The sequence below is a fragment of the Tenrec ecaudatus genome, chromosome 16, assembly GCF_050624435.1.
Source record: "Tenrec ecaudatus isolate mTenEca1 chromosome 16, mTenEca1.hap1, whole genome shotgun sequence".
NCBI lineage: Eukaryota > Metazoa > Chordata > Mammalia > Afrosoricida > Tenrecidae > Tenrec > Tenrec ecaudatus.
In genome coordinates this window covers 100443354-100458723 of record NC_134545.1, presented here as the reverse complement: position 1 = coordinate 100458723, position 15370 = coordinate 100443354, and the positions used below count along the sequence as shown (strand labels likewise).

Sequence of the window (15370 nt, the reverse complement as noted above, 5' to 3'; positions counted from 1 at the left end):
TCAAAATGGCAGCTTTTCTGAAAATTAAATGTTTTCTGGAGATATTTTTTCTCCCCCCTTTTTCAATTCCCACGAATAAAATCCATCCCCATATCAGGTGCTGGAGTGGCAGGTCTGGGTTTTGTTTCCCCTGGATTGTGGGCAGGGTCAGCAAAGGCACTTGGTAGTGCAGAGGAGTGTTCAGATGTCAGTGAGTCAGTGAGTGAATGAGTGAATTGCTCCCCATCGTAATTGCCCTACTCGGTGCGTGTGAGTGGTCTGCAGAAGCAGCCATGGTCCGGGGCGCATGGTCAGTCAGCCTGTCACTGTGTGTTCCTCTTTTCCTGGTGTGGTACGAGTTTCTGCTTTGGTGCCCATTGCTTGGCTTTTTGACCCCCTGGGTCTGAAAAATGTGATTTGAGGTGAGAAGTTTTTATTCCAAGCATTTCAGTGACTAGCAGCAGTTGAAATTAGGGTCGGTATGTAAGACAGGGTTCTCTAGAGAAACAAAACCAGAATGCTAATATATATATATATATAAATATAGATATAATAAGAAATAAACAATCTATAAAGCAGTACAAATGGTTCAGTGCAACTCACTCCCGTGAGACAGTTGTGAGACACTGGCAGTCCTTCAAGTCTTGAGGGTGGCCAGGTAGTTCTCTGTAGAGCAATTCAGGTTATCTGGGCACAGGCAGCAAACAGCAAGGCAGGTAGGTCACCAACTTTCAGCCAGATGACAGGGTCTGACAGTCCCTAGCTCAAGAGATATAAATTCCAATGGTATGGCGAAGCAGGTCTTAAAGGAACCTCAAATTACAGCAACACAGTCCACAGGTTAGGTGTCCCACGGGTAGTGTAGCTTGCAAATTGAGGTAGAGAACAAGCAAGGCAGCCGCACACTGGTCCTATGATCAAAGAGCAAGAGACAAGAAGGCGAAGCTCGCCGAGCCATTTATCTCTCCGCCCTTCAGTTAATCCCACATGTGTTCTTTGGCCATGTTGGCACAATGAACATTAACTCTCTCAGTTGGTATCAACAACCGTGGTTGCGTGGAGAGTGAAGGAAGAAGCATGGCTGTGTTTGGACTGCAGTGCTAGTGGGCAATACTGGCAACGCCACAGACTGCCGAAAGCACAGACAAAGCCGTCTTGGCAGAAGTACGGCCCCAAGTGAGGATGGCGAGCCTTTATCTCACGGTCTGCGGACATGCTGTCCGGAGAGACCGGTCTCTAGAGAAGGACGTCGGCTTGGTAAGGTGGAAGGAGAGCAAAAAGGAGGAAGAATCCCGAAATGGATTGACACTGTGCTACAGCCATGGGCGCCAACTGGGAGGATGGCACAGGGCTGGGCGGTGCTTTTCTCTGTCGTTAGGCATCGGAATGGGCTTGCTGGCACCTAACAATGACATTGACAACATGGTCAGTGAATGTCGTGGTGACCCCATCACTGTGGGGCTGCCGTGCTTATCGGATGAGCATTCAAATAAGAGGAATGACCACCCAGGATTAGAATGAAGTCTGACCGCGCAGCAGGAGAGAGGAAGCTATGGTTTAAGTGACCTTAGCAGGAAGCTTGAGACTCCTGCTAACTAGCTTGATGCTGTAATTGGGATTCCTTCTGTGTTAGTCTGGGTTGACTAGAGAAACAAATCCAGAGACATTCATATGTGTGTAAGAGCCAGCTTCATATCAAAGAGCAATTGTACAGAAATAAATCATCCCAGCCCAGTCCAGATAAATTCCTTTTTAGACTCATGCATACATGCACTGATTCTGAGTGCAGGGAGATCATAAGCCAGTGGGGGAAAGTTTTGTGGACCCAGTGGAGGTAGAGGCATTTCAGCACTAATGTGGGTCTCTATGAGGCTCCTCCAGCTCGAGGGCTCTGGCTCTGTCAGCTTAGGCTTGTCAACAGGAAGCCAAAGAAGAGGGAGAGTGTGTCTCTGGTCTCCAGTCAGCTATTTTTCTCCATCATGCTTCCAAATGACATCATCAAGCTGCGACCTGATTGATAGGCTAGACCCCACCCCTTGGCAAGTTGACAGGAGATTATGTAACTGCCACACCTTCCGTTTCAGAAGCCAGCCTTTTGGAGTTTCATCATGCTTGCTCAAATAGTAAAAATAGTAATAGCCATTTAAAGTCCGATTTTTGCAAGAAGTCAGTCGCGTGGTAGGTACTTGAATGTCCACCATATGCCAGATGACGTGGAGTCCACTGCAGATGCTCACGGAAGGTCTTTATGAGAATTGTAAACCTAAACATGAAGGCTGAGTGAATTAGATTCAGGGAAACACAAGACCTAAGGGCTCTGGGAGGCATGGCACACGTGGCTGGCACTTGTCTGCTCACCTGAAGATTGGCAGCTTGAACCTGCCCGCTGGCACCATGGGAGAAAGGTGCTGGAGTCTGCTTCTATAATGACATCAGCCAAGAAATCCTGATGGAGGATTCTGTTCGGTAACACCTCGGCTGCCACGAGTTGGAATTGACTCCATGGAGACGCAGGAGTTGGTGAGTTAAGATGTAGATCTGCACAGTGTGGATAAGTATTCCAGAATAATCCTTCGCTTTTCGGTCAAGCTGGTCTGCAGAGAGAGACAGCTCTCACGATGCTGCTCAGCAGGTTGAAGCTCCCTCAGTTCAGCCATCCATTTCGGACGCCTCTCAAAAGCGTTATTGTTTGGGAGTTAAATAACACAAATGTTAGTCCATCGAGTTCCTTTTTCCCCGGGTTTACTTCATTGTGCAGTCATTTCCAGATGCATGTTTCCTTGAAACCTGGGTGGTTCAAAGGGATTCGGGAAAGATCTACTTAAGTGTTTCGTGTGATTCCTGAACTAAAGGTGGTCATTTAACAAGAGGTTTCACCTCTTTGCTGTACATCTTGTGACTGTAGACTTCTTCCCATGAGGAAAAGCTATGTTTCCCTCTTTTTCTTTCTTTCTTTAAACAGATGTTTTGATGGCTCCTCCTTCCGGGGACTCCTTCATTGACATAGGATGCACTTACTGTAAGATAGAAAGCCGTCTGTGAGGCAAAGATGGATGATTGATTGGGACAAGGCACAACATTGAGTTTGTAAAGCTCTGAAAGGCCTATACAGTCTGACTAGCAGACCAAATTTGTTTTAATTATTTAATGTCTTAATTTAATGTTTTAATTTAATTATATAGTTAGTATAGCCGAGGCAGTATTGACCCCTAGGCTATAAATGTGATCTGAACTTTTGATAGCTGGGTTTCTGGTCAGATATTTTATTTGAAAGCAAAGCAACATCAACAACAGCAACCCCGCTGCTACCTGAGAGCTCCACTAACCTTGGTGACCTCTTGGACTCGGGCTCGGGAAAGGCCTGTGGGTACTCCTAGCGTGCCAGCATTCCAAGTCAACAACGCTAGGGCACAATTTAAAAGCCTTGTTTTACAAGAGCTGATAACAGGTGTGTGTCTTCTCCGAATAGCTGAGGAAGTCACCGATCTGAAGAGGCAAGCGGTTGAAGAGATGATGGATAGGATTAAGAAGGGAGTTCATCTTCGCCCGGTTAATCAGACCACCCGACCGAAGGAAAAGGTATGGCGCGTGGTTGGGTGCCTTCTCCTGTGTTCCTTGCTGTTTCTTTGGTGTGATTTTTTTTAAATGTATGAATTAGAATTTTGATGAAATCTACATCCAAACTGATTGTCAACAGTGACTTATCATCAGTCTACCTGTAAATCAGGGGTCCTCAAACTTTTTAAACGGGGGGCCAGTTCACTGTCCCTCAAACCCGTTGGAGGTCCGGACTACAGTTTCAAAAAAAACGATGAACAAATTCCTGTGCACACTGCACGTATCTTATGTTGAAGTAAAATACAAAACGAGGCAAAAACACCTGGTGGGCCGCATGTGGCCCGCAGGCCGTAGTTTGAGGACCCCTGCTCTAGGTCATTTCAAGGAGAATCATCCAGAGACAGTTGCCTCAACTGCCCTAAATTAGACCCCAGTGGGGTCTCCAGGATCTATTGCGGCTCCGCAGCTCCAGCTTAGTCTTCCCTTTTCTGCATGTGCCCCATTTAAATAGTCCCCAAAGCCGAGTTTTGTACATCTTGCTCGAAGAATGTGTGTCTATCGTCACCCTGTCCCACGCCCCGCTGCCTACCCTTAATCAGTGTCAGCAGACTGGTTCTTTTCCTCGTTTCTGTTAATCTCATGGTGGCCCCTCTTCTTCAACCGCTCGAGTGGCCCCACATCGCAGGCCTGTGCAGTGCCAGTTCCTCTAACCCTAAGAGCTGCGCTTTGTGATAGGCAGGCAGGTGTGCAGAGTGGCCGTGGAGGGGGCTTGCATGGAGTTGGGGATGGAAAGGGAGGGGAGAGGGTCCTTCAGAGCTGCAAGAGTCGATTGCAGGGAGTAGAATGGAAGTTGCGGTTAACCATGTAGAGTAGTTCGGGGCCAGCCATCTGGGAGCAGGTTTCTCAGTAAGGGGTGGCACTGCGTCTCTGGGCCCACCTGGCAAAGCTGTTTGAAGGCTGGCGTCTGGCTGGTGGGTGGGTTAGGAGCAGTGATGTTGGCGGGCGGGCCCTGGCAACCACACCACTCAGCCCCCCAGACTGTGTCCCCATAAAATGGGCATCACGGCCCTGTATTACAGGGTTGTCATCAGGGCCGCGTAGAAAAAAAGGATGGAAGAGCCTTTGAACACACAGCTTCTAAACAGAACCTCTGCAAAGAGCCTGCTTTTAAGACTCGCATGTCACGCCCATTCGGGAAAGAATAAGCAAAGCCCACCTATTACTGGAGCATGTGGCAGTGCCATCCAGAACCGGGAAATTCGCTTAGGGGGAAAAAGGAAATGTTGAAAATTTCTTAACTCGTGAGGCACTCGATGGTCTGTGCTGGCTTTCATTTTTCAGCATATCACTCTGTCCTGTTTCTCTCTTCCCATGACTCTTCCGACAGTTACCTAGTCTTTAATGTCCATTCCCACATCTGGAAAGCAACCGAACAAGGATCTGCGGACCACTGGGTTTTTCTCGGGTAATCATTAGCCTCCCTACACCCGGTCGGCACACCTGTGCGCACACGGTCCTTGCATGCTGAGTGCACACTGCCTCCCCGCCCTGACCCTCCTTGCTTCCTGGAAATGGCACAGGATAGGAAAGCCAACAGTCCGGGCCCCCGAGGGCTGCTTGGGTGGCATGGCAGACTGTGGAGTATGCCTTTCGGCAGGGCATCGGTTGCTACCCACACGTTTTACCTGCAGAAGTCCAGCCTACCTTGAAGATACTAGTGGAACGATGTTCTTTTTTCCTTTCTCTCAGTTCCTTGTTGCTGCTGCTGCTGGTGGGGTTAACCTGAAGTGTCCCACAGCTTAGAACCGGCACCGGTGGCTTGTCTACTTCACAGAGCACCTGCGCTATCAAAGTGTAATGCTTTCGTCTAAGTTGACACGAGCAGCAAACCTCTCTCTCCCTGTGTGTGTGTATTTTAAAACATTGAAATGGGAACGTATTCTTTTGTTGCCTATTGAGAGGGAGGGGTTAAACACTGTTCTTGATGGGGAGAAATCGCCTGACGACTGCTTCAGGATTACGAAGTTGGGGAGGCTCCCTTCACTGTGTCTCTGGAGATTTCTCTTCCCCTCTGCCTTTTATCAAAAGAAGTGGTGCAGGGCAGGGCAGAGGTCATTCTAGGTTTTCTTAGGAGGGCCTTAGGCCAAGTTATTCTTCGGCCTGTTGAGAAATCGCATGAGACCGTTAGATACTCAGGGGTGATCAGGCAGGCAGGCAAATAGAACCCACAGCCTTATTTCAGATTCCTCTGTTCTGGGACCAAAAGAAAACTGTCTGGTGGCCACGACAGGTCATCTTTAAGAGGCCGCACTCCCTCGTGCATAAGATAGCGGCATTGGACCGCACACCTTCTATAGCCTTAGACTGCCCTTCTCCTGTAGGTGAACAAGGTTCTCCAGGGCTCCTGGCTCTGACTCTGCCCAATGGTGAAAGTGCTTCAGCAGGACAGGCCAGTTCTCTGGCCTTGCCCTTCACAGAGCTGAAAGAGGTTTCCTGCTCCTTGCTCGCTTTCCGCTCCCCCCTGCCACCTCTCTGCCCCTAGCTGGCTGGTCTGCGTCCAGCAACTCCAGTGGAGAAAAGCTCAGTGTAAAAAGTTGCGAACGATTTGGAATTAGATCTCTTTGCGATCTGGACCCTACCCGCTCCTTGCGATCTGTGCTGATAACCCGGTGATCCCAAAAAGACGTTGGCCTTGGCGTCCGCTTTGCATCCTGTGGACCTGACGGTAATGGCGAATTCGCTATTGAACTGCTGCGCTGTGACCACGAGACACGGACCTAGTTTCCCAAAGCACACGGTACCACCTGCCACCGGCCCCAGTACCCACACGTGGCCACCTAGCCACCTTTGTTGGATCCTTTCAAGCGGAATGGTTCAATTAATTTCCCTTCTCTTTTTCCTTTTTACAATTGTAGCCAGAATCTGCCGGAGGCTCCGAGAGTGCAGTGGATGAACTGAAAGGGATCTTGGTAAGAACGCATCTCCGCTCACCGTCGTTAAGAGGGAAGTCGTGGGGAAATGTTCCCGACTGGTTGTGTCACTCCTTGTCGGGAATATGCTTTGTTTCCACGAAGCCTTGCAGTAAACACTTTACTGGACTGTTTTACAGACCTCTGCACCCACCGGGGTTGACAGTGCGTCCGGTAACCCTGGGCCCCTTCTACTCTCACGTTCTCAGCCATAAGTTTAAAACAACAAAGAGTGTGCCACCAGCCCCAAGTTCAAGCTCTGCTCTTTGCAGTAGCCATGTCTTCTTCCAAAGGCAGTGCCCACTTGGAGAACCCAGTACCCACCTCTAGTCACCCTCCTGCTTTCCCAAGTGTGAGCGTCTGCCCATGAGATTCAATGGCGACCGGACCTCTGGGACGGCTGCCTTCAGGGACCGGCGCCTCCCTTAGGAAATGCTTCCGCGCCTGTGCGCTCTGGTCTCGGCTCCTGCTAGAGCCCCAATAGCAGTTATTACGCACAGTAAGTCATCCAGCGCGGGGGCGGATGGAGGTAGAGGACTAAATACACCCATGTTTGTTGTGACTGTGCTAATTATGCATTGCTTGTAGACATCCACATAATTGCCGTAAACAAATTACTTTCGTCAAGCAAACATTCTGAGACTTAACTCAGGATGGCTTAATGAGTTGGCTTTTGTTTTAGGTGTGTGGGATTAGCACTGAAGAGAGGTGTATCACTGGCTAGCAGTGGGGCTCTACCTGAGAACAGGGTGCTAAAGTCCGGAGAAAGCCCTGTCGTTGTTATCTAACGGGGTCTTCAGTCAGAGGTGCTGCTACTCAGCGTGTGGTACGCGCTGCCTTAGTTCAGCTCCTTCAGTTGTCCCCAAATTACAGTGGCAGTTCCGCTTTCAGGGAGATGCTGCTCAGACTCTGGGAATGAAGCCCTAGGCTAGGGGTGGGGAGCCCTATTTCCTAGAAAGGGTCAAGTGGATCTTTATAACATCATTCGAGGGCCGGACACAATTAACAGCTTAAAAAAATAGCTTGCTATATTTGGTCAAACATTTCATTCACTCACCCCTAGTGTGAGCTTTTTGGTGAGGCGTGTGACATTAGCTAGCATGGGTCATTTCCAGGCCGGTGTGAGGCCCCTGGGTTGGACACCCCCCCGCCCACCTCCATCCCCAGATAGAGTTGTGGGTCATCAGTGAAAGACACATCCAGCATGTGGACTTTTCTGAAATGTCGCTTTCTTTGAACATTCAGCTGGCCGTGTGAGAGCCAGGTGACAGTGTGTAATACGGGCTGCTAACAAGTGCGCTGAATTACGGCTTTGCCCTTAGAGTTTGAATTCGCTATAATTTCGTGCTGCTTCAAGGAGAGACGTTGCGAGATAATGGAGAAATTATGAATTTTAAAACAACCAACCCATCTCTCGGTAAATTGGCCCCCTCTCCCTGCCCTGTATTTGTTGTTTGCCTCCTTTGGAATGCATGCATTATTCTGACATTCCTCTACGGGAAGAACTGCTTCCGAGCTCCGCGGGCCCTCTCGAACTTCCCTTTGCCAGTTGGCCCATAGCAGTCTCCTTGAAGAGACACTGTAACCACGTCTCAGTCACTTGGCCAAGAACATCCTCCACATAAATCCTTGTAACACGGAAAGGAATCCCGGCTTCTGCCTACCAACCACACGGGGCTTTATAGGTGCTGTTGGCCAAGGTCTACTTCACACGCAGGAAAGCGCACCACGCCAGCCGTAAGGGTCGTGTCACATGGGAAACAAGCATGAAGGCAGGAATGTGGCACGCGTGCACATTGCATCCTGTGATGCAGAAAGCCGGTGTCTCTGCATGTTGAACCGAGTGGCCCTGGTTCACGTCCACTGTGGCGCAGAGACCCGGAAGCAGGGATGGTGGGTATAGAATGGGCCCTGGGCTATGCAGTCGATTCACAATTGAAGATCGGACCTGCCTCTGAGAATTGGCCCATGGGTAGAGACTCACTGGTTAGGGCGCGTTGGGTAACCTCACTCTGTTTGGAGAGGTTAATTTTTCCACGTCACACAGGTTGGTCATTATGAGGACCAGTTAACTGACATGGAAAGTAAGACCTTGAAATGATCTCCGTGACCCAGTGTCGAAAAGAGCAAGAGAAGATCTAAATATGAGATCCAGCCAGCCCTATTGCAGACTCGTGGGACAAAGTGCAGGTTCTGAGGCTCACCGAGTTTGGATTTTCTCCTTTGTAAAGCTAGCTAAGTCTGTTCTGGCTCGTGCTAACCCTGCAGGGCAGAGCAGACCAGCTTCTGGGCTTGGAACATGTGTCTTCACCAGAACAGACAGCCTCTTGTCCTGGGGCTAGTGGGTTTGAACAGCCAACTGTGCCCATGCTTACTTGAGTCCCTCGCTCCATTGTTGTGCCACCTAGGCTCCTTGGGACTGTGTGTGCCACGTGGTTTCTAAGGCGATTTCTGATTCTCAAGTTCTGTAGTCCGAATGTCAATAGATACGTAAAGATGATCTTGATGCTGTGTTAGCCGGGCTCCTGGATCATTTCAAGTGAGTCACACCGAAAGCGTTCTTCCATTGTTGCCTCTCAATGTAGAGGGAACGGAATCAGCCACATCAGTCGGTAGCTGCACAGAGGTTTGGGGGTGCAAGGCTGAGACTGTGGAAAGATTCCTGCCCTTCCGGGTGTGACCGGAGCACAGCTCATGGTAGTCAAGGATTTGGGGAAATGGTGCTACCGTGTACATGAAAAATAGAGAACATAGTGAAAGCTAAACTAATAAAAGATGTCCTTGGGAGGAACACGTGTCTATGTATGTATCTGTGTGTACACAACACACACACACACGCACACTTCTTGGAATTAACTGCAGCCATTGGGTACAAACAAACTAGCATCAAGTCGATTCCGACTCTTAGTGACCCTGTAGGACAGAGTGGAATTACCCCTGCGGGTTTGCCGAGACTATAACTTATTACAGGAGTAGAAAGCCACGTCGCTCTCGCACACAGCAGCTGGTGGTTTTGAACTGCTGACTTTGCAGTTAGCAGCACAATGCATAACCACTCCACCACCAGGGAAAATCCTAAGAATTATGAGTAATTCTAAGAGTCATGGCCAGAAAGTTTTCAAATCTCTATTCACAGATAATGCAGCTGATGCGGGTTTTGAACATTATAAGCACATTATTTGGGATGAGTTGTTTTGGTTCATTTTTCAAGTGAATACAACTGAAAAAAAAACCCAAACAAACAAAAAACAACAACCTCATAGTGACCCTCCAGGAAAGGGTAGAATTGCCCTTGTGAGTTTCCAAAACTGTAACCCTTTTACTGGAGTCATAAGCCTCATCTTTCTCCCACAGAGGGGCTGGTGGTTTCAAACCACCGACCTTGCAGTGGGCAGCCCAGTGCATAACCATTCCACCACCAGGGCTCCCTTCAAGTGCCTAGAAGGTGGCGTTAGCTGTGTTTGCTTTATGTTGTCAGTGCCAACCATGCCTTGCCGTGTGAATGACTGTTCCGTGAGCAGTTGTCTTAACTGCCTTCATTGTTAACTGCTAAGTAGACCAGCTCACCTGTGTTGTTTTTAAATGGTAACATATGCTCTTCTAATGTCACTTGAAGGAGCCCTGGTAACATCATGGCTTCCTGTTAGCTGCTAACCATGAGGTCAGCAGTTCAAAACCACCAACTGCTTTTTGGGAGAAAGACGGCTTTTAACTCCTGTAAAAAGGTACAGTCTGGTTCCACCCTCCTCTGTGCGGTTGCTGTGGGTTAGCAGTGACTCGATGCCAGTGAGTGAGGATGACAAGTGCCGCGGTCTCCTTTTGCATTTGTTTTAAGGATCTTTGCAATAAAGGAACAGTACGAAGGTGCATCCCCGGGAAAGAGACAATAACTGTGCTTGATGCAAACCCAGAATTACCCAAGCCATTCACACAGCAGTTTGTAGGCAGCAGACTCCAAAAGATTATGTTGTCCCCAGCTTGCCAGCAGTTTCTCCCCTGACAACAGGTTGCTTTTCTATAATTGCATGCAGTTGAAATAACTAAAATCAAAAACACTCTCTAAACCAAATGACATCTTAACCTGTATCATTTGGGATTTGTAAATTACCTGATTCAACCCCCAAGCAACTCCTTTTTTACTTTATAGGCTGAAGAAGAAAGATGGATTAATGTTTGTAGGCAGTGGAATTTTGAGAATCCTTCCAGAGGCTGACAGGAGGAGAAAGACCGGCATTAAGGCAAACCCTTAGTGACGTTGTTAGTCATTGGTGGCTAGCTCTGGACAAAAACTACCTTCTAACTCTGGCTTGAAGATTGGCAGATGATACCAGAGTTTAGGTTCCGATTAGCTACGCTCGCAGGATTGGGGTTCTCCTCCGTTTCGTTCTTAAGCCTATGGCTCAGTCGAGGGAGGGCCATTTCTTAGACTCGATAAAGGGCCCGCTTGTGATGATGTGGTGTTCCTCCTTCCATCCAGCTGGGAAGTATTTCACCTTGTGTTCCCTACAAATACTTGGCTGGACATAGGGATGGGGAAGTCACAGCTCTTCCTTCCCAGCTCACTTCCCAGGGGAGCAAGACAGCAAACCACTGCAAGAACATTTATCTGCCTTCTTGGAAGCGAGTGTCTTTTCTGGTAGGCATACAGCTTGTGGCATCTCTTGCTTCCTTCAGTCTCTTCTGGGCCCTGGACTCCTCTAAAGAACTCATAACCAAAAACCAGCTCATTGCCCTTGGGTCAGTTCCAACTGGAACCAAGTGGAACGGCTCCACGGGGGTTCCATTTCTACGGAAGCCGCCCGGGGTCAAGTCTGCTTCTGAGGAGCAGCTGGTGGGTTTAGCCACCGGGCACTTAGGCACGGCGCCCTCAGGGATGCTGTCTGTGAGGAACGTGGACGAGGGGCTCCTCCTCACTGTCCTGTATGATCATAACCCTTCCTCTCTCACACTGACGGCCATGGATGCCCAGGGCACCATGTCGCTGTGCAGTAGTACACGGCGGCCATCCAGATGTCCTTCCCAGGTGAGTCTTACAGATCTCTTCTCTTCTCCCCGAGATCAGCACACATCCAAATCTGAGCCGTCACCGTGCAGGTGCCTTACTGCCACCACGGAAATTCATGTAGCGAGCTCATGAAGACGTGTTTCTGTGCTGTTCTTTCGTTATGAGACCTAGCATTTATGTCATTAGTCTCATGGTCTTGAATGGTCCTACACTGAATGTTGCCAAGTAGACGCACATGTATATATGTAGACTTACATATATGTGTGTGTGTATATATACATATATATGTACCTAATTTATTTCATTTGTTCCATTTAAATTCTGGTAATGTGTTGGTGGTTTGATTTTTATTTATTTAAGTATTTATTATTTGCATATTGTGTTAAGACATTAACCTTTTTGTGTTTGTTTTTGTTTTGTTTTCACTTTAGGGGACACTTAACAAGTCCACTAGCTCCAGAAGCTTAAAATCCCTTGACCCTGAAAACAGTGAAACTGAGTTAGAAAGGATTTTGCGCCGCAGGAAAGTGACGGCAGAAGCAGCCAGCAGTAGTAAGCTGGTTTGAATTCTCCATCCTCCTCCTCTTCTCTGAAACCTCTGCTTTGAAGTCCCTTTGTAACGCGTAACTGTCTTTTCACAATGACTAAAAAGGCTGCTGCTGTTTAAAAACATTTTTAATGTGAGTGAGTAGTAAGGGATGGGCCAGGGTCCTGCGGGATGAAAGCGGGTCAGAACACTCCAGTATTTGTCTCTGCTGGTAGGTTTGTTGAGTTGCTGATCTGTGGGTGACTGGGCTTGTGGGACTCGGGGCTGCTTACGGTGAGATGCCTTGGGTAAAGATTCTCAGTGCGGGCCTGGGCACTCTGACCTCACGGAGGGCAGGTTTGGGAACCAGGCGACTGGAGTTGGAATCCTGACTCCGCCATTCCACCTTAAGTGACTTTCGTTTTGCTTGCTGAGAAAAAAATGTTTCTGGCCGGGTCGAGGCTGACTGGAAAAACGAACTCCAGATTCACTGAGCCAGCAGCTTGCGGGATGAGTCTCTTAGATGGGGGTCCGCAGCTTCAGCCTGCCGTCATTTTGGCGGCTCCGTCGGTCTACTGACCAGCGTCAGTCTGCCACACCTTGGCGCAGCCCGTGAGCTGCTGCAGCGTTAAGGACTCGGCCATGGGCCATCGCGCTCCCCTTTCCACGCAGCCGTCTCTCCAAGCAGGGCAGTCACTGTGCAGCCGGAAGCTTCTATTCCTGAGAGCTGTCGCCCGTTTTCTCCTTCAGGAAATGCAGCGGCTTTCTTTTTCATTGGGTTTGGGCGTTCCCTGGTTAAAATCCTACCGGGATTCCTCCCTTTAGAAAGTTAGCCACCGCTGCCACATGGCGTCAGAGACCTTTAAGGTTGCTTTAAGCACTTGTCTTCCGTGGTGATTTTTGTAAACTAGTCAGCTCTTGAGTCATCTTGCCGCATTTCTTCCTTCAGAAGCTGCCGCCTTCATTATTTAGGACGTCGTGGCTGCCATTGTGGGCGATGGCAGTTTAAATTTTGTGTGTTGTCATCAATTTGCATATCTTCCCCCTCCCCCTTATCAAAACAAACCATCCTTACTCATGAACTTGTTCTAAGAGCTATCCCACTCACTGTGCTGGAGGTAGTTCCAACGGGGAAAAGCCAAGAAGACACATACCTGGTGGAAATTTGAATATTCCAAAGAGTGGGGAAAAGTAGGAACACATGTATAGGCATGGTGGACAACAGCCTCTTATTTTATTGATTAAATTCCACTAATCTCTACGTAGTCAGTGTATCATTTGAGAGAAGTCAGAATCAAAGATAAATACTCACTAGAACCACTGGATAAGTATTCATCATGTGGTAGAGGGGAAACATGGCAGCTGGCATGGAATTGAGCAGGAATATTCTGAAGAGCTTTCTAGTAGCCAAGGCAAAAGAAAAAGAAAGAAACAAGCATTGTCCAATAAGAGGAATACCATTGTTCGGGGTGTAACAAAGATGTCTTAGCATCAGACTCAAAGAGACGCCATGTGGATCTTTAAAGATCATAGAATGGCATAGGGACAGTTGTGAGAATCCCAGGGAAGACAAAGTAAGGACGAGTTGGACAGAGAGAGGCACTGGTAGGTTTGTGTCTTGGGCACACTTGAACCTCAAGATTTGCCTTCTGCATGCAAAGGGTCTTGGGAAGTCTTAAATGTGTGGTCTCCTATGAAGAGAGCGGATACTTTCAGGAGGACAAAGGGAGGAGCCTGAGCTTTATAGAACATGGATCTCAGGAGAAAGGATTTCTCCTCCAAGGGCGCGGGAGCATCTTTTTTCTGTAGACATCTATCTACAGGCCTAACGAACATTCCCTAGTTTTACCTACCTAGCCTTGTCGTCTGTACCACACTGACATGTCGAAGAGTGGCAAGTGCCTCTGGAAGAACGCTGGGTATCTGATACAGGATCCACTAGTGATCCTTAATAATAATAATCTTAAATATGATTTCCCTCCTATTTCTCTGGGTATGTAAGAAAAATAAGCTCTGGCTCAGCTCACCCACTTACTCTCTTTTAATACAGTTTCCATTTCCGAGCCGGCAGCAGGCATCGACCTAACTGACACACACAGATCTTGCTTCCTCTACAAGGACAGATTGTTGTCTTGTGTCGTAGTCAACAAGATTCCGAGGGCAGAATAGAGCTCATTGGAAGCAAATCTTCAATAAGACGTCTTACTTACGTAGATTGTCTAGAACTTTCTTGCTCTTCTTCCCACCTCCCCACACAGCCTGGGACTTCACCTAGATGGAGGGAAGGGCCTTTGCAACTAGAATATACAATAATGTCACAAACTTGCTCTCCCCGATGGTGTGGATGAAATGAATGACATGGAAGGCAGGCACAAGTGCTTTATAGGCTGGGACTTTCCACCAGATGACAGGTGACCGCTGTGTGTCTTCTCATAGAATCAAGCTGAAGGAGATGCCCAACGCAATAGTGGAGTTGTTTTGGGAGATGATCTGACTGCTTAAGGGTAACACAGCTGCCGCGTGTGGTCCTCCCCTCGGTGACACCTGGCAAGGTTGTCTTCTGGCTTCATGGTTAAAAGTTACCGTTTTACTTGCACCTTTTTGACTTCATTGCCTACAACCTTTGGAGAGGATTTCTACTGCAGCTTCAGGAGAGACATGTGAGGACACTGCCGGGAGGAACGCTGCCCAGGGTCCACTCGTTCTGCACAGCGACAGGCATTCGAGGGAAGGGGTCGTGATGGTGTTGAGCCCCAGGGCTCAGGATTTTTATATTGGTCTGCCAGTAATTTCCCTAACAGGACCTATCAGGTGCTTGATTTTAATCAAAATCCATATGGTAGACAGCCACTTTCCTTACCAATGAATTTTGATAATCTGCGCCTACATTTTCAGAGGAAGTAAATCCACTTACTTCTCACTCACATTAAAATGAACATGTTTATCAAAGCTGTTTGATGCTCCGGGAGCCTTCGTGACCTTGTCAAGAGCCTTTTGACATCTCTCCTGCTCTGTTGAAAATGGGAAGCGAGCTGGTTTGGGGGAGGAATTAACTCTTAAGAGGCCCAAGTGGCTCAAGTCGGCTGTCAGAAAGCCCTGCTCTGTGAGAAGACAGGGCTTTTCAGGTTCAATTTTATTAAGTCCAGTGGGCGAGAGCGCCGTGGCCTGGGGTTCTCTGGCTTCTTAAAAGTCTGTACACAATTCCTCAGCATGGTCCCGGCGCGTTGAAAAGTCAGAGGACCGCCAAAGCGGAGCCAGTGTCCAGTAGGAACATTTTCCAGCATGTTCTTAAGATCTTAACCAATCTGGCCTTTTCACCTCCTGGTCTCTTCA

At 48.4% G+C, this 15370-nt stretch overlaps 1 protein-coding gene across 1 annotated transcript in view; it reads left to right on the top strand.

Moving 5' to 3' along the window:
- Positions 1-15370, top strand: part of SHTN1 (shootin 1) — a 110105-nt gene that overhangs the window by 77682 nt on the left and 17053 nt on the right. Inside the window, exons 13-15 of the mRNA XM_075533594.1 lie at positions 3449-3558; positions 6453-6506; positions 11943-12063. Of these exons, the coding sequence (XP_075389709.1) occupies positions 3449-3558; positions 6453-6506; positions 11943-12063 (285 nt within the window). The remainder of the gene's footprint in view (positions 1-3448; positions 3559-6452; positions 6507-11942; positions 12064-15370) is intronic.